The sequence below is a fragment of the Trichoderma harzianum genome (assembly GCF_003025095.1).
Source record: "Trichoderma harzianum CBS 226.95 unplaced genomic scaffold M431scaffold_22, whole genome shotgun sequence".
NCBI classification, from domain to species: Eukaryota; Fungi; Ascomycota; class Sordariomycetes; order Hypocreales; family Hypocreaceae; genus Trichoderma; species Trichoderma harzianum.
In genome coordinates, this window is record NW_020209270.1 from 197,752 (window position 1) to 224,350 (window position 26,599).

Below are 26,599 nucleotides of genomic sequence, written 5' to 3' on the forward strand. Positions count from 1 at the left end.
TCATACTCATTAGTACATATATAGTCATTGCTTGGTTGGAACCAATTTTTGTATAAGTGCACTAACAATTATATAAAAGAACCCAATTTTCATGTCTACCCTGTTAGCTTCCAAAGACCCATTTGAAGGCATTCCCATCTGAAAGGATACTTTCCCTCTCCTTTGTAAAATATCTACAAGCCTCCCCAGTCAAACAGTCGCGCTGAAGTTGCCAAATCCAGCTTATTTCCCCAATATTCCACACCCTCGTGCTCATACGCATCCGGCAAATGGCCAATTATGTTAAAGTATTTTCGCAGAGCTTCCTTTTTCTGCGCCTTTCCAGAGGCTGTATGTGGGACCTGCTCTCCATCTGGGATGATCCGAAGCAACGTTGGTAGTTTGTAGGAAACAACTCCAGCGCTAGCGAGATCTTCACGAATAGTCCGAAGGGTGACGTTTTGTGCTTCGTCGCCGGCATCCTTCTTACAAAGTCGAACAAGCGCGGCGGCTAATCCGCCAGCATGGTAATCTCGCACTGGAAGAACGTGAGCTTCACATATATATGGAAGGTCTACCAGACGCTGCTCAAGCTCCAGGACAGATATCGTGTACTCATGAAAACGCAGCCCTATAGGTTCACCGTTAGTTCAGTAGACTCTGATAAACACCTTGAATCGAGGAGAAACACACAGTCGCATGACATCCTGCCGTCAAAGTAGTAATCCTCGCCAACGCGGTGAGCACGATCTCCCGTTTTATAAAATCCGTTGTCGTCAAAACAAGCACTGGTTGCCTTTTCATCGTCGAAATATCTGCAAATAAGAGTAAGAAACTGCTCCTCAAAAGTATTCAGAGCATGCTAAAATGTACTAACCCGATGAACATGGTAGGACTTTTAACCAGAATCTCTCCATGGTCTCCTTCAGAAAGTTTCACCGTGACGCCTTGAAAAGGTCTTCCAACGTAGCCCTGCATAACGGTTAAACCAGACACATGGCAAGGATATTCAGGCCAAAATACGCACCTCGGATATAGCTGAGCCCTCTGGAGTCGCCATAACACCTCCGCCCATCTCCGTTATCCCATATCCATTCCTGAGCACTGCACCAGCCAAATCTGTAAAGAGTTGTGCAGTAGAAGGATTAAGCATAGAACCGCTTGTAAAAACAGACTTTAGGCTTCGACATCCATTGACATACGCCTCGCGATCTTCAGAAGGAAGATGACATATGTTATTGTGGTAATACTCGACCAGTCTTCTCAACAGCGTTGGCGACACGCTCATGTCTGTAATTTTACCTCCTCGTAGGATCTCCCAAAAGTCTGCTGGCTCAGATTCGGCTTTCATCATGTGCAGGTTTTCGCCATTGAGCACGCTGTCTATGAGCCCCGTGCCTCCAACCCAGTGGACAGGGCAGGACGCTAAATAGACAACTTCCTGAGATGGAGGAGCTTCTGTGAAATGGAACATTTGACGTGGGAGAAAAACGCCTTTTGGCAACCCAGTGGTCCCAGACGTGAAGAGAACAAGACAGCCACTGGCTGGTGAGAATGTCAACCCTTTGTCAATCTCCCAGGCAATTGGGTTCGTATTCGACTCAGGCTGTGCCCTTGACAGTTGTATCAAGTTCAACATTTGGCTATTCTGGGTTTGTGCATGGTCTCTAAACTTGACGGCCATCTCAAGGGTGTTTGACTCCGCGAGAATGCATGTTGCCTTGGTCTTCTTCAAGAAGAAACTTGCTTCTTCGGCACTGCATCCGGTGGCTAGTCCCTCCGTTTAGTGACCACTAACAGCCTTTCCATGTCTCTTTGACTTACATAGAGGTATGCACACGCCTCCCAGGGCAACAATAGCCAAAAAGCTGATTATAAAATTGTATCCACTGAAGGCAAGAAAAGCTATAGATGAGGCATCTTTGCGAAGAAGGCCACTCTCGTCGAATGAAGACGCCGGGAGCTGCTTTCGGAGTAAACGACGAACGTGGACGATGTCGCGGATCAAATCATTATAATTAGCATCCACACCGTAGTCGTCATGAAATTGCAAATCTGGCCTTTCAATGGAAAGCTGAATGAGTCTGTTGAATATGGCATCGTTCGGAAATTTTTCGATAACCTCGGCGACGTTGTTCTGAAGTGCCGGTTCTTTGGATGGCCGGCGCCTAAAGATTGCGTAGAGTCCGGATAGAGCTATGGACCCGATTCCGCTCAATGAATAGGCAAGAGAAAACATATTGTTTTTGAAATACGGCCAACGGCGATTGAAAAACCACAACGAGCAAGCTTGTTCGAGTAAACCACCAGCCTGGCTGGCATACGATGCACTTTAAATACCACAACGGCTGGTGGCAATAGCAGAAACAAGACCCGACTAACGAGTGACAGCAGTAAGGATCATCAAAAGCGGCATGCTACCCTTGAAAAGACGGCAAACATCATATCGGCGGCCTAGGAATTCCCTTAACACGAAGTGAAATTGTCCATTACGGAGTCGTGTTAGCAAGCGACTTAGTGCTACGTGAAGGGAGAGCCGATGACATGGTTTTAGCTTCATCTATCACCTTATACCGAGATTGAATCTTTTGGCGCCATGCATGTCTCAGAGGGCTCCAGTCCCCAAATCCTGGAGCTGCCTTCAGTTTGTGGCCGGTGGCTGCCTGGGGTGAAACCTGTCTAAGACTGCGGCTGAAGGATCCCTGCGAGCAACGTCGTACATTGGCACAATTGGGTGACAGTGATATCAATGTTTCACTATAGCCTGCCTAGACGATGAGAAGTTTGTGATGTATCGTTCATATTGGTTCATATTAGTTTCTCTGATTTGCTAAGATTTACTACCGTACCCTGGTCTTCTGAATGCCTAGCGAGGAACCGCCAACAGGCAACTGGCACAATATAATGCATCCAATCATGTATATTATTTTAAATACGGGTAAGACAGATGTGCAACATGATCAAGAGATATAGACATCGCCATGTCAAATGATGTAAATGTGTACCGTGATGCCTAATTTGCACATATCATCAATGAATTAGATCATTGTAACTCATTCCGATTCAACGGTTCAAAAAGATAATCATTTATCGAGTATTCAATAATTCAATATAAGCTAAGAGGAAACTGAAGTCAGTCTCTCTACAACTCTGCGCTGGTACGATCCCTCCTACCTGCGGCCTTGTTTGCCTTTGAGGAATCTCGAGCAGCATTTCGCGTGACAAATCCGGCTATTAGGAAAGCCAGAACGCAAACCAATTCCGGTATCAACGATAAGAGGACACGTATTGTGAGAGAGCCCGTAACAGGGTTCAAAGTCTCGTCTTGTGTGACCAGCGCAACGAGGGTGTAAATGACACGAATGCCACTGAAAACATCCGATACGAGAACAGACCAAAGAAGCTATTGCTGACTTAGTCAACTGGGATATTTGCATATACGCCCATGAAAAACACTTACCCTGGTTCCTGCAACAATAGAAGACTTTGGCCTTTGAGATTTTGCTGGATGAGCGAGTGCCCATACTGATACAATGGCAACAATCGCCCAGGAGAGAGTCAAAAGAGCTATACCAGCTTTCACCAAAGAATCGTCCGTGGAAATATCTGAGAGTTTGACGTTGCTGGAATCCAGATTCGACACGCCAATGGCCAGAATGGCAACTCCAGTAGTAGCAATGCCGTGAAACAATAGCACCACAGTCCATTCCACCTTTTTATCCAAAGAGTCGCAGTAATAAGTCCTTCTATTCATATCCATTAGTATACACGCATGATTATCTTGGAAATGGAACATTACGCTTCTTTGAGAACGCCAGATGCAGCGAGGAGAAGAGGAGATAGGCCAATGCTTGATATAATGCCTGCTGTAGTACTGCCAGACAGATCCAGAGCACCTCCAACGATACGGAGCGTACAGAATATGAGAAGGTAAGCCCATCCAAGCAATCCAGTGCGACCATGTTTGAACAGGATGTATAAGTTCGGAATGCTAAGAGCAGCATAGATGGCCAACTCGGCGGTCGATGTCGCAGTCATTGTGCGTAACTTGGGTTCTTTCCGTCTGGGCGTCTTCAAGTACTCGGCAAGGATGTAGCGAGTTCGATTGTGGTCGAGATTGGACTATGATTTGGATGCTGCCTTTTGGCTTCTATGGTTCTTCGTCGCTAAAGGATTAGAGAGCCCGTTTCTTCCAGTGAGACAATCGTAATTAACGTGAACAAAAATCGGCAAAAAAAAACTAATAAACTGAAGGTTAGAAAGTTGGTAAGGTTCAATGAAATAATATAGAAAGAAAATGAAAACTTACAGTATGTAAGTCTGGCAATGCTTTGCGCAAGCGGTGATTTGTTTACGACTTAAAGAGAGAGTGGGATGTAAGAGCAAGGCGGCAACACCAAACCATCCAACGCCCAAGCCCTTATATGCCTCGACTCTCTCGAGGCCTCCCGTGGTTCAACTGATAGTATTTCCATCGTTTATAAAATTTTATTCTGCAAGTTTAGAATCAGGGTCTCTTCAAAAGCTCTTTTAAAACAGAATGGCGCGTCCTGCAACGCAACCGATCAGCGGCAGGCATCTGATAAGTGGACCCTAAACGATACCGAGGAACGAGACCGAAGAACGAGCTAATAGGCAACTAGGATCTGGAGGAGTGGCGGTGCGAGAAAAAGTGATGAGTTCAAAGAATTATGAGGAATAGGAATAGAGAAAGTCTGTCGTTTTCTAGTTGACTCATTATATATATTACGCAACACAGTCCGTGCTCGGCTATCTAATTGAGTAGTGTAGATGTTGACCAGCCCTGTCTGAAGCCATCCAAAGGGCAAGGCAATAATAATGACCCTCTTGTTGACTTATACTAAAGCTCGATTTGTTCTTTGGTATATTCCCAATCAAATAAACGCCATGACATATTTCGTCCACGAAAAAACATCATTTCTCATTGTCGCTCTCGGCAAATGTTTGACCACGATCGCGGATTATTTGCAGCGGCCACTCCATCATACCAAGCCATTCGCTACCAAGATTGGCTTTGATGGCCTCAATCTCCTTTTCCGGACAGTTACCCACCCACCACAGCCCGTCGAGGGTATATAGCAAAGCAAAATAGTGCGCGAGGATAACCATGGCACGTGGGCTCGGCACATCGAGCAGAGTGAGGAAACGGTCGTGCAAGATGGTGGGGAAAATCGCAAGTCTTCGAGATATCTTCGGATGCTCTTCTCCAGCTTCCTTTGCTGCCGCGACTGACCCTATGTACGCAACCGCGGTTGTATATGCCTCATAGTCGGCGCCATCCAGAGACGCATCGGCCTTTGCAGGCAGCAAGTAAGCAAATTTCGCACGATTCGCGTCCGAATAGATGGTATCCAGATCAACGAAGAGAGAAGCCCCCTTGGCTATGATACTAAGAGATGAATCAGAATCTTCGCCGATCATGTCTAGCCCGAGCGCAACAACATTTCTGACTCCTCTACACATCTGGAGCCATGCCGTCGGTGGCTTATACGGCATGTTAGGGTGGATCGGTTGCATCCAACGTTCCCTGAGGCTAGCGAAAGCATCAAATATGAGAATAATGGAAGTGAAACCGGCCGCATTAGCAGTTCGATGATCCATAGAGCCAAGTGCCTTGCGGTGGTGCCGCACGGTCGCCTCGAAATACCTTGCCCTGTATGCAAAAAGCCCGGCCTCTGGAATGCCGACTTGAGAGTTGCTGAAGACCATGTACAAGAGAGATATTGAAAAGATGCCAGTGAGCAAAGGCTCATAGTCAAGAGCAATCTTGGGGACGTCACGAGACCAGATTTTGAGGTTTTGGGGATCGTAGCAGCCTGGGAGCGTTTGGCAGACCTCGGTGGTCCACAAATGAAGCAGCCGGAGTTCAAGATAGCGGCGATCGCGGCTTTCTGTCGACATGAGAGGCATCAACTCCTCAGTGTGTATGCCGTTGTCGGCAGCGGCTTGGCCCGCTGCTGTCCCTGCCTGGTGTAATACCGAATCGAGGACATTGGTGGCATCTGGCCTCAAAGACTTGCAGCGATCTGTTCTGTCGTAAAGACATTCTACTTCATGGCGGACACAGCAACCCTAAGTCTCATTGTTAGAGCTTACATGCGTAGAACTGAATCGGGGCATGTACGAACACACTTTGGTTTGGCCTCGTCGCACTGTATTTATACAAGTAATATGAGTCATTTGTTTTAAAGACAACACTTAGAAGCAAGGGGAAGAGGCGGGAGGCTACATTACCTTGACGCGACGGGCTCTGCAGCGAGCACAACCAGTCCTGGATTTAGTATGATACAGCCGAGGAGGCATGGCGATGATGTGTATCCCGTGGGACTTCCATCAACTTGTCACAATAATCACAATAAACAATTATGACTGATATCTATAATTTTGTAACCCTCATGCTTTGTGCTCTTCATTTAAGCAAAAGTACAATGCTAGAGCCCAAGTATAAACTCGAGATTTTACAAAGTTGAAGAATGTTAGTAGTTGCAGGCTAGCAGCGAAGGCATCTCCATAAATTCACGGCAACGGCGCCTTAAATCACGTGGGGCTATGAGAGGCCGCCCAGAGGAGAATTCTTGGGACAGTATGAACATTGATGATTCAACATTGAAGGTACAGAAAACGTCTTAACCTCAATAGCCTCAGCCATGTATTTTTTTTTTTCCCCAAAACTTCATTATACATAATAATGAGCATCGAAATGGATGGTCACAGTACTCGCTATTCTACCGCAGTCAGCTACATCACCCCGCCTTACATGAAACATCAATTACAGAGGTAGATTAAGCTGAGCTGTTTGCCTAGGCTATACGAGTGCCTTATTCAATGTTTCTAAGAAATCTCCATGTCAGTTTGCTTCACAGATAATACTTGGATAAGTTTTTCTTGTAGACTCCCTACCTTGACCGTTGTCATGAATTTTGCCAACGCTTCTTTCGCCTCAGCACGATGCAACTTCCAGCTCCAATACTGAAAGTTCTCGTCCAACACCTTTTCAGGTCTCGGATAATAGGGTTTTCCCCGTCCCCTATCCGATAAATTCGACAGAGCTCGTTCCATACCACCCCTTGAGTTGAGAGGCTCAGATTTATCTATGTAGCTGCTATTCGGCTCAGACTGGCTTTGTTGAGGGGACTGTTGCCCGAGTGGCTCGTTATTGAGTGACGGGGTGCCCTGCTGCTTATCCGATTCGTCGTCACTTACAACAGACCCGACGTCGTCGTCGCTGTCATCATCGGCGGCGGCGGCGGTATTTATAGACTGTGTTACCACTTGTAATTGGTTAGTGGCAGATGGTATTATTTGCGATGTGTTTGGCTCTGATGTTGTTTTAATCAGTGCATCGCAAAATAATAGCACCCCAGCAAGCCCAGCTGCTATTGCGGTGGCAACAGAACTTCCAGACTCAAAATTGTCTGGCGCATCGATCCAAGGAGAAAACGGAATGTTAAGGCCGGGGAAAATGAACATTTCTGAACTTTGATGAGCTGGAACCCAGTCACACATGCTACCAGTCTCGTTAGCTGCTCCAATAAGAAGACTTTTCTTCCAAGCGTTAGGATAGCAGCGGTCGCTTGATATGGCTCCCTTGTCATCAGCTGAGCAAAACATAAGAATGTTTTTGCTCTCTGCCAATGAAATCGCGTCCTTGAGCTGCTTTATCTCTCCCCCCTCGACTGAGTTTGATTCTATAGTCCAGCTCATTGAGATGATGTCCACACCACACTCTATAGACCACTTTATTGCCTAGGGTTTGGTTAGATAGGCTCAAAACGTGAAACAAGAGTATCAGGCGCCCACCTCTGCAGCTGATTTGGCCGTAAATTGTTGTTTCCCATGACTCGACTCGACACTATCGAGCCGCGCAATGTATAGTCTTACTTTGGGGAACACTTGACATATAAAATATGCCATTTTCGTCCCATGATCATCGGCCGGAACGTAATACTGGCTTATGCATTCTTCTGAGTCTTGATAACGGCAAAAGGACTTGCCGAGAGCAATACGTCCCTTAAACATATTCAATGTGGCGTCGATGCCGCTATCGATGACTGCAATCTTGATTTCCGGGAGGTTATCGCCCTTGATATTCCGCAAAAATATTGCGAAATTTTTCATGTATGCCATCCATTCATTATCGTTCCTAAAAATTTAGTAAGTTATCTATCTCTCCAACGCTCGCTTGGGATTGATACCTTTCGATAGCAGGTTGTGCATCTCGGAACCCAGCCGCTACAGGATTGGTCTCATCCTCCCGAATTGTTTCGACCGTAATATTCCCATAGCCCTGTGCTGGATCTTCAGCTACTTTACAGTGACTGCATTGATTATTCAATCTCCCTTCGATTTTCTCCTTGAATTGTTGGACATAATCTATCGGATCTTCAAGTCCCTAATTAAACTTAAGCAGGATTCTAAATCGGGACAACTCATTGGGTCTTACCAATCTATAATAGAGCCGTATTTTTTCAAGCTTAATCTCAGTAATAAAAAAGGTATTAGTGCTCGTCATATCAAGTATCGTGAATGATTTTAGTTCAATACCTTTTGAAACTTTGGGAATCCGTCTGGACTGGACCACCCAAGCAAGACGGCATTATTTCCCGATGAGTAGAGAGCTACTTCTTTCACGTCCGGAGCAACATCAAGAATCACATCACTACAGATGTCTGTTTTTTTCCAGTCCCAATATTGAATATCCAGCCCACTCACAGCGTCTCGGATAGCGCTGTCGGAATGGGATATGTCACCATCATCTACGACGATGACCTTGATAACTTTATTGACGTGATTTTGTCTCAGCCAATCGAAAATTTTGGTAAGTTCTCTAAGTCCTCTCCCTTTTGTTTTTTTGTCTTTTGAGTCTTCCCGATGAGAGTTCACAACGAGTTTTGGTAAGGCAACATACTTAAGAACGCTTTCGAACTGCAGATGCGTGGCGAGATTATCAAGGTATTCGACAGATATGGACTGGTCTCGGAGACCGGATAGGTCGAAATCAATATTTCGCTCTATTTAAATAGTTAGAGGAAATTATTTTCATATAAGAGAGATGCACGAGTAAGGTACCTTGCCCCGGTGGATACAGCGCTTTCAACGCCTCGTCTCGTGAGCGACGACTAATACAGAACATTCTGATGTAACTCGCAATGTCGTCATCATCTACCTTCTTGCGCAACTGCAGTGCTATTTCTCGTTCATTCTTGCGACTTTTCAAAGACGAGTTCTGGCCTTCAGCGGTCATTTCTTTCCGGATTTCTTTTTCCAAGAAATACAGGCGATATTGGTAAGGCGTCAAATTTTGGGTCTTCGTTCGGCACTCCAACGACTCTGGATCGGCTTCAATCAAAGCTTTCACAACATTCAATCTCATTTCCGGGTCATATTGTTGAACATGAGTTTGATTGCGATCCATAATGAGGTGTAGCGGTGTTTGATGATCAGTCTGCACGCGTTGCCGGAAAGCTTTCGTCTCAGTCGACTGGGCATCACTGGTATACTCTCGATACAGACTAATAAGATCGATAGTGTATTTTGAAGAGTAGTCGATGGCCAGATGAAAACAATTGTGACCGCTGTGCGTCGTAGCACTAATCATTTTGGCCCCAATTTTTCGGGACTTGCCTTTGGCGATCTGTATCATTTTGTCGACGAAAGAATGGTTTCCTTCACTCAAAGCTGTATGAAGAGGGTTATAATTTGAAGTTATGTTAACACTCAGAAGCATCTTCTCTGTTGCACACCACTCGATTAATGAAGCATACTTCTCTCCAACGTCGTCGATCCTGGCCTTGGCTATGCGGTGAAGGACGCAACCCTCAGTCGATGATTTTTGATCCACGCCGATTATATCCGTATACTTTTCCAAGAAAGCCTTTGAGTCCTTTGACTTATACTTCTTGCCGGCTTCTTTTATTTTTATAAACTCTATTGTCTGGGATTCGTCTAACATCTGTTGAAATCTGTCGATTATTGGAACCCGGGGTCTGTTTCTTTCGTCATTTTCGCATATTTCGATATCATCTTCTTTTTTTTCTTCTTCCTTGTTAAGGTCCATCTTGTTTGTAATGTTATTTGTAAAATTTTATCAGTTTTAAGTTTTCAAAATGAATAGTTCTTCCAGATATAGAAAGGGGCTGAGTTCTGGTCCTTTACAACTGTGTCGAATATCAGAGTTACACCAGCCGATAGGCTGGAATTTGACTCTCTTGGGGCTCGCCAGATTATATATTAAGCCTTGGAAATAATAATCCCTAATGTCTTTTGTGAATATCAAGCCTGCGTGGGGGGCAGTCAACACCCAAACCACATCAACAGGTAGGTAAGACTTGCGAACTTGGGCGGTGAGGCGGGGAGATACATCTACGACGTAGCGCGATGTGGTGCAACCCAGCATGTCACACTTCAGAGATAAGAAAAGAATACTTCGTAGGCGAGTATCAAAAACATTTGTCATTCTTAATAAACAGGCTGTAACAGCCAATGAGAATGGTCTCACTTCCGTATATGTCGGCTGGCAAGTTGTACAGCCCCTCTCCCAAAGGAAAAACAGCACGCCATGTGACACACAGGCCAGCCAAATATATTTATTATATGTATGTACCCTTCCCCCTTTTCGAGAGGAATATCAATTCCGTTCAAACTCACCGATTCGTGCGGTCATATTCTCAGTGTTGCTACTGTGCATCAAGCATGTCTGAACCCGGAGTCTACGACGTCTATATCATAGACGAAGGAAATGACGGTACAGCTTTCCACACTCGCAATGAAAAGGGGAAAAATTTTCGTCGCATCCTCCAACAGACTCCTAATGGAAGCGATCTTCATTTGACGGCCAAAATTCGGATCGAAGATATTGTCCATGGCACGCTATCAGACGGTAGCCAAGGTGCCCTTATTATTCTTGGCTTCTGGTTTGCCACATACAAGCAGAGACACCGCTTCAAGCGAGTTCGTCTACAGTTTCATTTTCAAGATGTCGAAATGCCTGGTAAGAATGATCCTAGGGTAGTCAGCATGTACCCCGAGGGTATCTGCTACCTATACGAGACAACGTCTACCAAGAATGTCACCACTAGAGGGGAAATTTCCGGCAGAATTCAAGCTCCAGCATCAGCTCCTATTGATGGAAGCGTCGGATACAGTATTGAGACATCGGAGAGAGTTGAAGAGAAATATGGCGTTCTTTTCACGGGCATGCCCCGCATTCACAAAGAATACGGCGACGACGAAGACGCCGTAGTATGGACTCTTGAGGAAAGCCAGGATTCCTCTCAGAGGCGAGGTGTGCCAGCCAATTTACAGACAGCTATTGTATTGGGTCTTCCTTCGGATGGGCCCTTTTCAATGACCCTAGAGGTCGAATGCGAGCCGGATACCCAGACTCAGCTCAAGACGAAACTATTGGGACGAAGAATCATCGAGGATATTGATCCCGTACAGATCCAGAGTGACACGCAACAGCTTCGCGCAGGGAACAGACCTGGTGATAGATTGAGTCTTCAGGAAAGAGAGACATTAGATTTGGTGGCGTTGAACCAATTTGGGTTCATTAAGAGGGAGATACGGGTTGATGCGACGTCCATTTAGACACATATTGCTAAGAATGGTATATACAAGTCTGCGCCCCCATACATGTCTTATTGCCTATTGTGCGTTAAGGACTTGCGGTCTATATCCAAACATATGTAAACTGTGCCATCTATCCGTAAACAAATGCTGTGGAAAGGCATTCACAATAAATACTAATCACATATTGCATTTTCGTATATGCAGTGTTAAATTAAATATGTACGTCGCCAAGGCCGTTATCTACGGGTCTATGCTCCTGATCAATAACATACTGTATCGTATATGCAATCATTGCCCTTTAACTGTTTATTCAGGATAAATGGCATTTATCTTCAGATGCCGTCGAGAGGAGAGAAGGGTGCGAGGCGACTTGCAAACTAACTGGCTAACAAAGAACAGCCATATACGCAATGCAGGACTCATTCACTCTTGTGCTGCCAACCACATGCTCCACCGCCACGGTTGACTGCATACCTCACCGCCACTGTATGTTACCACACGAGTGAATAAAGGTCGAAGGTTCCAGAGTCCATCTCCAACTGATACCAGGCATCAATCACTTGCGTTATCGTATACCTACTATGTAACGCTTGATCAATATGCACATTGCTAAGGCGTTATTTATGGAACTATGCATCTGGCTGCCTATGTCTTCTATCATGAGCGACATAGAGTCCTTTAACTGGTGGTCCGGTATGCGAGGCATCCATCTTCAAATATTAGCCATCGGGTGCCTGCATTTCGTATAGGCAGTGTAATACACCTCATTTAGGATCGGTCAGGCAACGAGGAATCAGATCCGGCTACGTGGTCAATGCCTCTACCTCCATCAGCATAGCCACCTGCCCCCCACCTTCATCATGGGCTCCTACATGGACGTACCTATCCTAAGGCACCTACCTTGTATCAGAAACGACTTTTAGGAAGCGGAGATAGAATATACCGTCACCTTATATTCTATGAGTCGATATACCCTCTTCGTTGATCATGTCAGAGGCCAGTCACAAAGGATATGCCTCTTTCTTCTTTGAACCCGGATAGGGGCGTCTGAGTTATCAACTAGTAAGCTAGGTGGCTGAAGAGATTGAACAAAGGATATAAGAAGGGAGCCGCCGGCCCTTTGTTCTTAGGAAGGTCAGAGATAAATACAGTCCTTTGTGTAACCCCAGCTGCGTGGTCCTTGATAATGACCGTGCTGCGTTCAACCTTGACTCTTCCACTCTTCCATTGTGATGAAATATAAGCCTCAATAGCCCTCTGGCTTTTGGCCTTTTTGCATTTCAACACATTGAGCCGCCGTTCCTGACAGATCACCAGAGTTTCCAGTTATACCACTTGCCGCAAAATGCCTGATATAGTGTTTGTAAGTGGAATTACGAGTCGTTCACAGAGTGAAGACGCGCGCTCTGGCCTGCGAAGATTTGTAGCAGACAGGTTCCCAGGACATTTACCTCACTTCTTTGATCTACTTGTTGCTGAGGACACACATATGACAAATGACCAAGTGATTAGTCTGAAAGCTCGTGAGCTTCTTACTTTCCTGCTTGGTATTCGATCATCTCAAGATCAGAATGTGCCTGCCAATGAGACTACATCAGCCACCGGAATGGTATGATATCATCACCTTCGAACGAATGTTATAGATAGCTAATGTTCTCAGAGTTATGGGCAAAAGAAACAAGAGCCTATGGTACTGTTGGGCCATGATATCGGCGGTCTGCTTATCAAAGCTGCTTTGCTTGATGCTCAACATCACTATAAATACCTTACTTTAGCAAAGAACCTTTTAATTGTGAGTCCTGTCTTAATTTGAATGATTCGCTATATAGAAGCCAGAAGTTCTTTTTCATTCTTCCTTTTTTTTCTCCGTGGCCATATGTAGCCACTTACCTGCCTGTGCAATGATCCACGTTTGTTGATAATAATACAACTCTGTTCACGGAGCTTTACAGGGTACAAGCATCGAATATTAATAGAAAAATTAGGTGTTCTTCAATACTCCTCATCGAATTCATAGTAAGAGCATCTGGGAGGAGTTCCAGCTCCAGGTGATCCGGCCAGGAGACTGGAATGAGCAGAAATCCAGAATGATGCAGTGTTTCTACATAGCATCCGAACGACTAGAAAATGAATTTGCCACGGCATTCTTTAAAACTCCTATCTTCAGCGTACATGAGGGCGACATTGTGGTAAGTTTCACAGGAAACTTGGTCGCCATTTCGCATTACTTGTGATTGTGCCATGAGACCCATATACTAAATATATAGGATTGGTCGATTATGGTAACGGGGCTAGCAAAGGAGACGCAACTCCCATTTCCTCTCGAGTCGACAGGCCCACGGACATTTGAGCAGATTGTTATTTACCCCTACTCTAGCGTGTGGAGGCTCGTTGATTCATGGCTAGAAGAATTATCTTATGTGACGGTAGAAGGTGCAGTAGTACCCCAGTTATCTGTTTTAGTACATTCAGTAACCCTTTTCTTCCAGTTCACCCAAACGAAAGATTCCTTAATCAGCTCTGCAAAGACGGTATGCCGAGTCTTTTGAGCTCGGCACCGCGATATCCTGGTCATGGGTTATTTAGGTCCTACCTAGAAAATTCCTCGGATTTCCAGAATTGGGCAAATTCCAATGAATGCGCCTACCTTTTTCTTCATGGGCCTCCGGGATACGGGTCTACAGAGTCAGCTGTCGAAGTCTTGACTTATATCAGTAGAACAAGCAAGGAAAATTCACCAGTTGTCCTCAATTTCTTCTTCGATGGGAAAGATGCCCGCTGTTCTACTAATGACAGCCTTGTTCGTTCTTTATTGATCCAACTTCTTATCAGTTCACCAATTGCCAAGAGGGTAATTCAAGAAGAGCTTGATTTGGACGACAACGCCAGCTCACTCGGGACACAATTCCTGTGGAATATTTTGGCTGTCCTCTTGTCTCATTCAAACATGGGCCCAATAGTCTGTGTTATTGCGGAAGAGAATGGGGGGGCCGAATGGACTTACAGCCTGTCTCATATGAAGAAGGTAATCAAGTCTTGTGAATCTTTTCGCAGCGCTTGCAAGTTCTTTATAGCTGCTTCAAGTGACTCTATAATAGCTCTTGGAGAACAAGCTGTGAATATTTCACTAGAAAACGAGGCTATACAAAAAGGCGTCAGAGATTTTTACACTGGTCAAATCAGTGAAATCATGAAAACGCGTCCCGTTTTCGAACAAGCGCTTCTATCCCCAAATACTGCGGATTCCGTGGGTGTTCATATATCAGATGTTTTGGTCAAAGTATCCGCATCAGGATCACTCAAACCCGGTCATACCAGGAAGAAAGCGCGATATTGGTTCGAAAGTTTAAAGCTTCCTCATCTGGAATTTTTGGACATTCTTATGGATTCACTGACTCCGCAAAGTCTTTCTATCCTCCGATGGATGGCCGTCGCGAGTAGACCACTCTCCGTCACTGAAATGTCGGTTGCCATTTCATTGTTGGACGATGATCAATCACTTGCCGATATTGAAGACTGTCAGTCTTGGTCTATATACACAGAGATACAAGAGCATTTGGACCAACTTGTCTGTATAGTCAACCAAGAAGTGCGCTTTTGTCACCAGACATTGCATGATTACTTGATCAGGTCAGCAAAGTACCGATTAACTGATGATCAGATAGCGCAAAGGCTTCTAAAATATCTCACCCTCATGACAGATCATCTACAGGATCTGTCTGCTAATGAAATCAGAGATAACATATTGAGTGCTACCCCAAATGCGCTTGGTCTGATTGGGTATGCGGCGTTATACTGGCCAACACATTACCGCGCATCATCACGTTCCGACAGTCTCATACAACTGGTAGACAGCGTGTTAAATAATGAGAGACTTTATCGTGTTCTTGCAGACATCATTCAACCTCTCTTCAAGAAACCTGTACCGGCCGATCTCAAGACGAAACAGGGTGTGATCTTGGCTAGTTACCTTGGCATAGCTGAGGTTGTTGAGCGTTATTTTAAGAGAGATCATGATATACACACAGATAACGACATATTAATCACTGCTTTGGTCTCTGCTGCGAGAGAAGGTCATCAGAATGTGGTCAAGGCATTCTTGAGTCAAGGCATCACTTCGAACGAAGCAATTCTAGCATGTTGCGAAGAGGGTTACTGCGATATCCTTCGAGACATCCTCAGCCGCATCAATACGAATGAGGAACTTATGGAGACTTTAAATGCTTCCCTCCTCCAAGCTTCAAAGAGAGGGCATTTGAGCGTTGTACAAGAACTGCTTGATCGCACAATATCACCAAACAACACGGATTCAATTACAGGCTGTAATGCTGTCCATATGGCTGCTCAGTTTGGTCACTCAGATATAGTTGACCTGCTCATCAGGTCCGAAAGCAATAATTCAGCAACTTTGAACGCTTATAACCAGGACAATTACAATCCACTGCAACTAGCTGCTGCGGGTGGATACATACACATTGTTCACGCTTTAATTTCTGCTGGGCGAATAAGCCCGACGGATTTCTATCAACAGAAAAATCCCCCCCCGATTTGCATCGCGACCAAGTATGGCCATATTGATGTCGTTAAAGCTCTAATAAACTCAGACTTCAATATTTATTTGCCAATGGACAGCGGACGCACACTCTTACATGTTGCAGCAGAGCGTGGTTGGGAGAAGCTTGTAGCATGGTGCTTGGATTACATCGGACAACCAGAACAAGGTCACAAAACCAATAATTCCACGGATGACGATCAAGAAAACAAGTCGATTAGGTCAAATTGTGATGGGGGAAAAGTAGCAGAAAGAACCCAGTTGCTTCTTACAGCAAAGGACTATGATGGCTATACAGCTCTTCATCTTGCAGCAAAATTTGGACATCTCGACGTAGTTCGACTCATAACTACTGCGGGAAATGCATCGGCAGTTGTCGACGCCACTGGTCCCGAAGCCTACCGGCCGCTCCATTTTGCTTCCGAGTCCGGATATTACGATATAGTTCGTCACTTCATTGAGACTAAAGTGAGCGTTGAGAATGTCACTGAAGAAAGCAATACTGCGCTTCATCTTGCAGCACGTGAGGGCCGGAAGCACGTCGTGAGTGTTCTTCTCCAGTGTATTCGACGAGCTACCAATGCTTCAGAATTACTATGGATGGAGAATTCAAGTCAACTTACAGCTTTGTCCCTTGCCGCCCAGTATGGGAACCTACATATCGTTTGGGATATTGTTTCGACTGTCGAGGACTGGTTACCTGACACTCCCGCCTGGCAGAAGGATCCAAACGCCCTTCTTGAAGCAGTAAGAGAAGGACATCATAGTGTTGTGAAATACTTGTTGGAAAGTGGTTGGCAGCCGAACCAAGTAAACTCAGATGGTGCTACGCCACTACAAGTGGCAATCGAATCAAAAGATCATTCAAAGGTCGTTACGGCGCTCATAGAGGGAGGAGCAAGTACCGAGCTTCTAGCTGGCGGTTTAAATAAGACCCCTCTATATCTGGCTGTCGAGAAAGACAGAATCCAAAGCGTCCAGGCGATTCTGGCAATGGGCAAGAATGAACTAAATGTTTTATGCGGGGATCTGAAATGGTCTGCACTGCATGAGGCAAACAACAAACCGGATTTCCTGAAGCTACTCCTAGAAAGCCATGCTGACCCAAATGTGGTAAACGGTTACGGATCAACTCCTCTTTTTCTTGCTAGCGAGATGGGCAATCTAGAATCGGTCCAGTTGCTTCTCGACTACGGGGCAAAACCTGACATTTCGAATAAGGAGGGTTCCACTGCCTTACATCGGGCCGTTACGAATAGGCATTTAGACATTGTTAGGATCCTTGTGCAAAAAGGCGTCGATGTCAACCATGCTAAAGCGGACGGATCAACACCCCTCTACTGGGCGCATTGCTCAGAGGAAATCGCCAAATATCTTCTGGAACACGGAGCGAACCCCAACAAACTGGTGGATCCCACCATTCATGCATTCAATTCGCAGCATGGATGGATTCCCCAAACGTTATAAAACTTCTTATTGGCAAGATGGCCGATGTAAATGCCATTGGTGGAAGATTTGGCTCGCCATTGAACGCCGCGGTTGCAGATCGAAACACTGACAATGTCAAGTTGCTCTTGGAAAATGGTGCAGATCCAAACAAACAAGGTCACCTAGGCTTGTCTGCCTTCCATCGCATTAGTACTTTGCTTTCAAGAAAGAGTCAACATGTCATAGGACAATATCTTGACTTGTTCCAGAACCATAAGGGATTGATTAATGTTAAGAATAGAGAAGGTTTAACTCCCCTAACATATGCAGCAAGCAAATCAAATCCTGAAGCAATGAAAGCTCTTCAAATAAGGGGTGCTGATCTGTTCGAGGTCGATGGGCGGCAGCGGAGTTGTCTGTATTGGGCCGCTTACAATCACGATTTAGAATGCCTTTGCATCATTTTGAACTGGCTTGACAATTGCGAGGCAGAAAAAAAGATCGACATGATAGGCAAGGCAATCCATGGCACCATCATCAAAGATAACAGTGATGCCTTCGAAAAGCTTCTCAGCAAAGACATTGTCAATAAAGTGGATTGTAATGGTTGGACGCCACTGGCGACGGCAATTGAGTATCAACGAGGTAACATGGAAAAGGCCCTACGAAGCATGGGGGCACTCGAGACCACAGAACCACAATTAGAACCCACGGAGTGGAATAAGCATCATAAATCAGCAAGAATAGGAGTGCAGAAGCTTGAGTGCTTTGCAGAAGGTATGTCTACTTCTTCTCAGTACCTAGTACCTGTCTTTATGTAAGGTACCTACCTAGTACCTAGGTAGTACCTTTCGACTAAACATCTACCTCCAGGGCAATTATCGGTCGAGCAGATAGAGAGCGATAGTACCACGCCTCCGTTCTTTCTTGTACGGGCAAATCGATGTGCGCCTAGGACTGAAAGAGGCGTTTATTATTTTGAAGTCCTCATCGTCCAGACTGGGCTTGATGAGTAAGTCTCTCTTCGTCCATACTTGCGTGCTTTAACAGCTTTGTTGTCGACAGTGACTAAAAGTATACACGCGTGTAGGACCGTCGGAGTCGGTTTTGATACAGATGAGATAGAATTGGATTATGATGTGCTTGGGTGGGTTAAAGGATCCTGGGGCTTTCATGGTCAAAATGGCCATGTATATCAAGGCTCACGCCGTGGGAGGCCATATGCGAAACCTTATTCATCAGGAAGTACTATCGGCTGCGGCGTGGACTTCAACAATCGCTCGATTTTCTTTACCGTCGATGGTGAATTTAAAGGTTAGTTCTATCCCAATCCTCGGCCGCCTCCTAGCATAATGGGTGGTTACTGATTATTTACTATTTTATGTCTATATTATTTAGGTCGTGCATTTAAAGACGATAATATTCGTGGCCACCTTTACCCAGCCGTATTCCTTCATCCAGGAAATGCTTCTACCAAAATAGTCGCAAATTTTGGACATCAGGAGTTCAAGTACATTATACCCCCAGCCCCTGTACCTTGGGAGTCTGAATGTCAAGATAATATGGACTCTAACGAGGAGGATCCGGGCTACGAGAGTTCTGTGTTGAGCGATGACTCTTTTTCTTAACTTATCAATTCCTCTACCTGGACTACCCATTCAGATAGAAAAGTAAGCCAATTTAGATAGCCTCGTTAATTCATTTCTCAGCTTCTTGTTCAACAACTAGGTTGCTACCTATAGGTAGTACTCACCATTAGGCACATGCAATTTAGATGCATCATCCCACCATCTCTACCTAGGCACACTGCATTCACGCATCCTCTACAAGTCTATTGTCTGCTTTAGAATGAATAGTCATGCTCACATTGTTTTTAAATTTCACTCATTTACACAATATTTCACTGCAACATCAAATGCGTTTGCAGTCTCGGTGCAATGCAATCACGCCAGCCGGCAAACAGCCGCACAATTTTAATCCAGCCGCCATGCAAAGGGACCTGCCCTCAAGCTCAGATCAGGTACTTTCTCCCTCTACTGCCACTGCCAAATTATTCTTCTCCATTTCATCATCCTCCAAATACCTCCAAAATGCAGAATTTCCGGTGAGTCACCTCGATAATATGCCCCAACGAGACCATTGCATTCAAATCCCCTGGATACATATGCTCGGCTTCTTCTCTTCCATCGTCCCATCATCCGTTATTCTCCTCAATATCGCAGAAACTAGAAACACCCTTTACTAACTCGATTCTATTGTAGTGACACTTTTGTGCGTCCTCGATCCCCAGCCATCATACAGTCAATCTACTGACACTTCGGTATTTCAGTTCTCCGGACCTCAGTCTGAGGATACAATCACTATCCTCCGAGCTGACTACGAAAGCCTCGTCAGAACCGCTCAGAATCACGGTACGTATCCTCATATCTTCTAGAATGTATAATGGCATCTGCTAATTGTGCTAAACTACTTTGGTAGCCGAACTCTGCCGCTGCCTTCTCAATGCCCAGATTGACGATGCTGGAGTTGTTCAGGTCAGTAATCCCACCATAATCTCTATTCGTTGCTCTAACTCCATCTTCAGGCTCTCAACGCATGCGTAAGCTCGCAGTCAACCCAATACCCAAGCACCGTCCCAAAGAAGCATGTCTACAACGCAAATGCTTTGAGCTTCGAGCCTGCCTCCCACGAATTCGATACGAGTTCCATCACGACATCGACCAGCTCCTTGGTCGCCCACGCCGCCGAACACGGCATCTATCCTTTCCCTCCACCCCAATCGATCATACGCAGCCAATGCAGAAGTTATATTGGGAGCAGCATGACATACGACTCCTTCGAGACTTCCAGTGTGGGATTGGATGATAACTATGACGATAACGAGGCAGCCAGCGATGTGCTTGATCACACACCCACCAGCCTCAACTTCCCCCAAGAGCCATCGTTTCGTTCCGTTCAGCTGCTCAACATCCCAGAGGAAGCAACATACGCCGACATCGCCGCCGTAGTTCGAGGCGGCATTCTGTTCGAAATCTCCCTCATGCGTCGTTCTTCGACTGCAGTCATCACTTTCGCAGAGACCAGAGATGCCGAGGCCTACTACACCCACGTACGCAACAACTACCTATACATTAAAAACAGAAAAGTGAGCAAACCTCCTCAAAACCAGACGCACACAAGCTTCTATTCATGATATATCTCTAACCTAAATCTCCAGATCGATATCCGCTGGTCAGATCGCTTCCAAGTCCTCCACGACCACTTCGCCAAACGCATCGCAAACGGCGCAACCCGCAACCTCGTCCTGCGCAACTGCAACGCCACCCACTCAGAAGCCTCCATCCGCCACGATCTCGACCACATTCACGGCCTCGAAATCGTTTCCATCACCTTCTACGGCGGCACGTGCCGCATCAGCACCAATTCCGTTCCAAGCGCCATGTACGCGCGAACCTGCATGATGAGCCGGCTGTAAGCAATCTCTCTCTCCCTTGCCCTTAAAATATTCATTCCAACTAACTTTTCCATTCTACTTGCAGCAAGTACAAGAGTTCCCGCCTCGATTGGGATGCTGACGAATGTGCCCAGCCGTTGCGCCAAGTGCCCGTTATGCCTCGTCTAAAGACACCGTCTCTCGCCGCCCCAGTGCGTCGATCCGTCTCCTCGGGCAACCGCTTCCAGATCCTCGCCGCTGAAGAATGAGGCAAGCTACGTTCCTACGGTTTCTTATCGATCCTCGTGTAACATTGAATTACTGGCGAATTTTTGAAAGCAGTGGATTTATTATTTGGCAAGGCTTCTACCGATAGGGATGTCTAGCCTAGATATTCCAAAGGTCATTTATATCACTGCCCTGTTTTGCTGACTGTAAAGAAACGTCAAGATAGATTAATAATTCAGTGACGCTTTCCACCAATAAGTTGTTTGCATTTCTATGCAAAGGGTGAAGACGCTATTTCTGTACACAAGCAACTCAAGGTTAAACCCGAGAAGCTTAGGGCTTCAGTATTGATATCCCCGCTGCGAATATTGATATCCTCGCTGCGCTGAGCTCCAAGACTACACAGACATGAGCCGCCCCTAAGTGGCCAAAACTCTCACAAGATTCCAACTAGTAGAGTACCAAAAAGAGTATAAAGCCAGTTCGCCTTGCTTCGCTGTCATTACCGTGACCCCCGATCAAAGAATGTTCCCCCTAATAGGTTCCTAGATTCTCCATGTCTCTTGCAAACAGAGTCCGCTCCACCTTTTGCATCACCTCATCGGTTCTAACGTGTAGTAGTATCCTTTGTAATAGATTGCAGGTAGCCAAGCAAAAAGCTCTGGTCGGCCTGAGATATAGGCGTCATATTGCTATTGCGAGACGGCGGTGCATTACGATGTCCCGCTGGCCCTTGGGTAGCTCCCGAGGCCATGGACAGGGATGCCGCACGAGGCATAGACATCCCAGCCGCAGGTGGTCCAGTCTGGCCGACAAGCTCAGGTGGGGCATTTGTCGCAGCTTTATTCGATGTTCCAAAGAGAGAGAGTAGTTGCTTCTTTTGCTCCTGTGACACTTCAGGTCTGTGGTTGTAGTTGTTTGCTGCAGACGAAGAGCTCAAGGGGATCGGCAGAGTAGAAGGTGATGGCTGGACGACTTGTCCGGGACGGAGCTGCCCTGGTTGGCCGTAGGACCCGGCGTATGGAGCGAGATTGGCTTTGGGAGGCTCTGGAGGGCTGATTTGTTGAGTCTGTTGGATGGTCTGTCCTCTTTGAAGGATTTGAAGCGGCTGCATGGGGTTGGCTTTGACAGTGGAGCTAGTGGTATAAGTCTGCTGCTGTGTCGTAATGGAATATCCTGGATAAGCAGGGTGGTTTGGCGGTGTAGCGCTAATATGACCATCATTCCTGTTTTGCAAAATACTCAATGCGACAGAATTCGGATTTGGTGGTGCGACAAAGTTTGGAAGTTGCTGGTGAAAGGTGGGCAGACCCTGAGGCACGGCTTGAGGCACAGCTTGAGGCATGGCATGAGGTATGGTCTGAGGCGCAGCGTGGACGTTTTGTTGTGGGTTCTGAGGCTGTCTTGCTGCCGGCATCAGTGTTGCCAGCAAATCTGGTAGCTGGGAGGCTCCCTGAGGTACATGCTGAGGAGGTGGCTGAGGCACATGCTGGGGAGCGGAACTCGAGGACTGGAGGAGAGAAAGCAGGGCACTGCCTTTATCCTTTGAAGCGAGAGGGGCTTGTGCAGGTTGGAATGCTGGCCGGGCTGCCTCAGCTACTGGAACTGGTGGTTGAGCCGATGGCTGTAAATTCAACAGGCGCTGTAACTCCCTAGTAGCCCCATCAAGTGATTCAATGGCTGGCATGGGAGCTGGCACATTGGGCACCCACGCCTCATCCTCGGTGGGATCTTCTTCAATAGGATTGTGGTGGTGATAGGCAGGGTTGACCGGGATGCTTCCGCTGAAGGACCTCTTCTCATCAATCTTTTTCTGGGAAATGATCCATTTCTTAAGAGGAACCAAAAAGGGCGCGACCATGTAAAACTTGTTGGCATTGGTCCCGGGACTAGAGTCGTATTGATGGTTGTTGTTTTGGGGGCCCTTCTTTCTCAGAGTGGGTAGGTCGGACAGCTTATACCACTCAATCTTGCTGATTTCTTTCCTCGTTCGAGGCGCGAAAACCGTATCCATGGGGACATCTCGGAAGACGTAGAGTCGGAGATGCTGTTCTCTCATAGGGATTTCAATGTACTTCGGTTTCGCCTCGGTTGGCACCAGGCCTGCTTCTCGGAGATCCAGACCGGTCTCTTCGTAGACTTCTCTGACCGCACAGTCCAAATCGTCTTCGTCCTTGTTGATTTTGCCACGTGGAAAACTCCAACTAGCACCCTTCTTCCAGCCTTTGACGAGGACGACTGAATCCAGCTCATGGTTGAGCATAATAGCGCCACGAACCGGCACACGAGTCTTGTATTGCAGAAACTCTTCAAATGCCTTGATATGGTTCTCAACCGAAAAGGAGGCCAGCAAAGGGCAGTGTTGGAAGATTCGCAGACAAAAGGTGCGCAATGTCATGGACGGGAGGGTCGGATCGAGGGGTCGGATGAAGTCTTCGTAGAACCATTGTGCTTCTTCAACTTGGAAACACAGTCGGGCAACCGAAGACAGGTCCTCCTGCGGAAGATTGATGATGAACCGGACGCATAGGTCGTCCAGCCCTAGCAGAGTAATAGATCAGTACCTTGTTCAGACTGGCATGGCAGGCGGGGGTGAAGGGGGCTTGCAGCATACAGTCTTCCAGCTGCATCTGTTTCTGAGCCATGTTTGTCTCTCGTTATTGTTGAGTATGTTCAGCTCAGCCCCATGCCCTGATTAATAATAATAACGCTTGATCATACGGTCTTCACGACTTTGCCAGACTCAGGACGCTTCGAACATGTGACAGGATAATGGGCATGGTCAATCGTTCCGAGGTTGAGCAGCTGAGGATTGGATCGCGACGCGCGCTTCAGCCACCAGCGATGAGAGCGAAGTCCGACCTATCGTCGAGTTGGAGAGCGGAGATTTGCCGGTACAATGGCTGTGCTGTGCTGGCAGCGATTCGATGGATATGCCGAGATGGAGTTTGCCGACCCGAGAGATGGTGAAGCTATCAGATGCTACGAGATAGGTGAAGGTTGTTGCCCGCTTGGCCGTTGCAGCCGTACAAATCAGGTCAGTGTTGGCGGGAGGGCTCAGCAAGGTTCGCACTGTCTCCGCTGTGGAAGTCTGGTAGAGTTTATTGGAGCGCCACACTAGCCACACAGTGTAGATATTAGATATGCAGACTGATAGCTTCAGCCACGGCAGCCCAACGGCATCGCCACAACGTGGCTTGCATGGTTTTCATCGGCGTGGCGGTGCAGCGCTCAACCAGCATATTCTGGATCTTGGCGCCAGATCTGCCGTGGCAAAACGTCAGAGGCAGCCAGCTATTATCGGCCGCTAGAGATTCCCCTGTAACAAGACCACGTTTGGCGGGCGCTGGGGCACCTCCGGCGACGTCTCATTGGCTGATACAGCGCCGATGCAGCACCGTTCCAGCGGCCTCAAGCCGGCTCCAGTGATCCACGTCAAGCACAACGGCTGAATTACATCATGAGTTTTGTTGAGAAACCAGCCAAAACAGGTTATCAGGGTCGGGCCATGTGAGCGACGCCATTCCATTCACTGCACTGCTCATCTGGCCCTCGCTTCTACGCACGGGATATAAAACCAACACCGGCCTTTTGTTTTTTCCCTTTTTTTTCTTTTTTAATCTTGTCCCTTGCCAAACGCAGCCGCCTGTCCTTTGACTGCCTTGTCTCACATTGTCAGCCTTTGTTTGGTTGGCTATCAGCGCCCGAGCTCTAAAAACAACTTGCCGCCCAACGGCGGTTTCTGAAACAAACGACAGCAAGCGCCTCTCCAATCGACCTGGTCGCCAGCTTTCGACTTTCGACAAGGCTTTGTTTGCTTTGAAAAGAAGCATAAATATCCAATCCCTCAGCTTTCTCCTATAACCTAACAACCTTCATCTCTTCCTTATTCACACCCTCTCATAAAACAACACCGCCGCCATGACGAGCATATTGGCAAAGCAGATCAGCAAGAGAATTCTGGGAGAGTCGGTCAAGAACAAGTTTGGCAAAGAGGTAAGATGCGACATCACCTGATTAAACACGCCGATTTTATTTTGTTTTTGTTTTTATTTTTATGGTTTGTTCACGACATACTGACCACTTTTGCTCTAGGATCCCTACTTTGAGCAAGTCCCCGCTACCAGACTCGACGGGAGGCCTACGGGCAAGGTCAAGAAGCGCAAGAAGGCTCTGCCGCCCGGCATCTCAGAACACGATGGCCAGGTCCTGACAAAGGTCAAGAGACGAGCCTATCGTCTCGACATGAGCCTGTTCAACTTTCTCGGAATTCGCTTTGGCTGGAGCAGCGTCATCGGTTTGATCCCTGCGTAAGTGATGCACCCCACTCCCACCCTAGACTTGTGCAGATCAATTGGATTTTGTCGCTAACATCATCACAGCGCTGGCGATGCACTCGATGCCTTTATGGCCTTTATGGTATACCGGACGTGTTGCCAAGTAGAGGGCGGCCTTCCATCCTCAATCCGACTCCAGATGCTGTTCAACATCATTCTCGACTTTGCTGTCGGACTGGTTCCATTCATTGGAGATTTGGCTGATGCCGTATTCCGCGCCAACACCCGCAACGCAGCATTGCTGGAGGAGCATCTGCGTCAAAAGGGCAAAAAGGAACTACGGAAAAGCGGACAGCCCATCCCGGCCGTTGACCCTAGCAGTCCCGAAGAGTACGACAGGATTCAGCGGGAAGACCCCCCGGAGTATCAGTCAGATCCTCCGTCTCGCCGACCCTCTCCGGCCCGGCCTGAAGCCCAGGAGCCGGCCGCCCCACGAGTGCCAGATCGGGTTCACGACAGTCGCGGATTCTTTGGCCGCAGCCAGAATCGCCCGCGGGACGTCGAAATGGGCCAGATTTACTCAGAGTCGCAGTATAACGAATCACGACGGACTGGAAAGCACTCAGGCAGGCGACACTGAGGGCCTCTCTAGACATTTGTGCGGTTGTTTGTTAGTTTAAGCGGGGAGCGCGAATATCGCTGGATCGGTTGTCTAAACGTCCGCTACGAGTTTTCTTTGTTGGTTTTCTTTGTTGGTTGCATCTCCTTTGTCTAGCAACGGGAGTTTTCCGCATGTCTGGAACGTGTTTCTTTGTACAATTATGAAGCTGTGAAGCTCTGGGAGTGGATCTCATGCATCTCGATAGCCCCCCATTGATGAGAAAAAGACCAAAAACGGGTTGAGGAGGGGCATTCATTAATAATGGTAATTGCGCGAAGACTTTTTGCAACGCGTCGCTTTAAGGGTTTTAAAAGGGCTGGAATGAATTGGGAATATTATTACTTGATACCATGGTGTGCTTTACCTACCGATCTGCTTCACTAGACTGGGACTCGCCTTGTTTCGCATTGCAAAGCACTAGTTAAATATCAAGCCTAGATAGATGAAAA

General features: G+C 46.8%; 10 protein-coding genes across 10 annotated transcripts; 5 read left to right on the plus strand and 5 right to left on the minus strand.

Annotated features, from left to right (window-relative positions):
- Positions 1-173: 173 nt before the first annotated feature.
- On the minus strand, positions 174-2,218 carry M431DRAFT_10532 (hypothetical protein; the record flags this gene model as incomplete). Its single annotated transcript, XM_024911575.1, has 5 exons — positions 174-610; positions 673-794; positions 857-951; positions 1,007-1,749; positions 1,804-2,218. 5 exons carry the CDS (start codon positions 2,216-2,218, stop codon positions 174-176), a joined length of 1,812 nt encoding a protein of 603 aa, XP_024768528.1.
- Positions 2,219-3,066: 848 nt separating this feature from the next.
- On the minus strand, positions 3,067-4,017 carry M431DRAFT_500782 (hypothetical protein; the record flags this gene model as incomplete). The annotated part of the gene is made up of 4 exons (XM_024917950.1): positions 3,067-3,095; positions 3,154-3,382; positions 3,440-3,725; positions 3,779-4,017. 4 exons carry the CDS (start codon positions 4,015-4,017, stop codon positions 3,067-3,069), a joined length of 783 nt encoding a protein of 260 aa, XP_024768529.1.
- A 679-nt stretch (positions 4,018-4,696) lies between these two features.
- M431DRAFT_154783 (hypothetical protein) lies at positions 4,697-6,453 on the minus strand. The gene is made up of 3 exons (XM_024912914.1): positions 6,235-6,453; positions 6,129-6,152; positions 4,697-6,072 (listed from the first exon to the last, which is right to left on the minus strand). The coding sequence occupies exons 1-3, from the start codon at positions 6,301-6,303 to the stop codon at positions 4,915-4,917; spliced, it is 1,251 nt and encodes a 416-aa protein (XP_024768530.1). The 5' UTR covers positions 6,304-6,453; the 3' UTR covers positions 4,697-4,914.
- A 378-nt stretch (positions 6,454-6,831) lies between these two features.
- Positions 6,832-10,057, minus strand: M431DRAFT_546179 (hypothetical protein; the record flags this gene model as incomplete). The annotated part of the gene is made up of 5 exons (XM_024921203.1): positions 6,832-7,746; positions 7,801-8,143; positions 8,196-8,392; positions 8,545-9,011; positions 9,070-10,057. 5 exons carry the CDS (start codon positions 10,055-10,057, stop codon positions 6,832-6,834), a joined length of 2,910 nt encoding a protein of 969 aa, XP_024768531.1.
- Positions 10,058-10,692: 635 nt separating this feature from the next.
- Positions 10,693-11,589, plus strand: M431DRAFT_487302 (hypothetical protein; the record flags this gene model as incomplete). The annotated part of the gene is made up of 1 exon (XM_024916459.1): positions 10,693-11,589. The coding sequence occupies one exon, from the start codon at positions 10,693-10,695 to the stop codon at positions 11,587-11,589; it is 897 nt and encodes a 298-aa protein (XP_024768532.1).
- A 4,606-nt stretch (positions 11,590-16,195) lies between these two features.
- M431DRAFT_98849 (hypothetical protein) lies at positions 16,196-17,014 on the plus strand (the record flags this gene model as incomplete). Its single annotated transcript, XM_024925092.1, has 2 exons — positions 16,196-16,548; positions 16,876-17,014. Coding segments are annotated over 2 exons (492 nt in total), but the record flags the coding sequence as incomplete, so codon positions are not given.
- Positions 17,015-18,057: 1,043 nt separating this feature from the next.
- Positions 18,058-19,179, plus strand: M431DRAFT_10537 (hypothetical protein; the record flags this gene model as incomplete). The annotated part of the gene is made up of 4 exons (XM_024911576.1): positions 18,058-18,328; positions 18,425-18,563; positions 18,642-18,865; positions 18,950-19,179. The coding sequence occupies 4 exons, from the start codon at positions 18,058-18,060 to the stop codon at positions 19,177-19,179; spliced, it is 864 nt and encodes a 287-aa protein (XP_024768534.1).
- Positions 19,180-20,372: 1,193 nt separating this feature from the next.
- Positions 20,373-21,253, plus strand: M431DRAFT_500784 (hypothetical protein; the record flags this gene model as incomplete). The annotated part of the gene is made up of 4 exons (XM_024917951.1): positions 20,373-20,447; positions 20,490-20,696; positions 20,769-21,022; positions 21,091-21,253. The coding sequence occupies 4 exons, from the start codon at positions 20,373-20,375 to the stop codon at positions 21,251-21,253; spliced, it is 699 nt and encodes a 232-aa protein (XP_024768535.1).
- Positions 21,254-21,819: 566 nt separating this feature from the next.
- On the minus strand, positions 21,820-23,857 carry M431DRAFT_487304 (hypothetical protein; the record flags this gene model as incomplete). Its single annotated transcript, XM_024916460.1, has 2 exons — positions 21,820-23,753; positions 23,827-23,857. 2 exons carry the CDS (start codon positions 23,855-23,857, stop codon positions 21,820-21,822), a joined length of 1,965 nt encoding a protein of 654 aa, XP_024768536.1.
- A 1,080-nt stretch (positions 23,858-24,937) lies between these two features.
- Positions 24,938-26,145, plus strand: M431DRAFT_321753 (hypothetical protein). The gene is made up of 3 exons (XM_024914304.1): positions 24,938-25,208; positions 25,308-25,522; positions 25,595-26,145. Exons 1-3 carry the CDS (start codon positions 25,134-25,136, stop codon positions 26,127-26,129), a joined length of 825 nt encoding a protein of 274 aa, XP_024768537.1. The 5' UTR covers positions 24,938-25,133; the 3' UTR covers positions 26,130-26,145.
- The last annotated feature ends 454 nt before the right edge of the window (positions 26,146-26,599 follow it).

Bases quoted from the DNA above. Each gene is read 5' to 3' on its own strand.
- M431DRAFT_321753 (XM_024914304.1), top strand. From the start codon at position 25,134: ATGACGAGCATATTGGCAAAGCAGATCAGCAAGAGAATTCTGGGAGAG. The intron at 25,209-25,307 runs GTAAGATGCGAC...CTTTTGCTCTAG, and splicing joins AGAACAAGTTTGGCAAAGAG to GATCCCTACTTTGAGCAAGT. The intron at 25,523-25,594 runs GTAAGTGATGCA...ACATCATCACAG, and splicing joins GTCATCGGTTTGATCCCTGC to CGCTGGCGATGCACTCGATG.
- M431DRAFT_154783 (XM_024912914.1), bottom strand. From the start codon at position 6,303: ATGCCTCCTCGGCTGTATCATACTAAATCCAGGACTGGTTGTGCTCGC. The intron at 6,153-6,234 runs GTAATGTAGCCT...GTATAAATACAG, and splicing joins GCAGAGCCCGTCGCGTCAAG to TGCGACGAGGCCAAACCAAA. The intron at 6,073-6,128 runs GTTCGTACATGC...AATGAGACTTAG, and splicing joins ACGAGGCCAAACCAAAGTGT to GGTTGCTGTGTCCGCCATGA.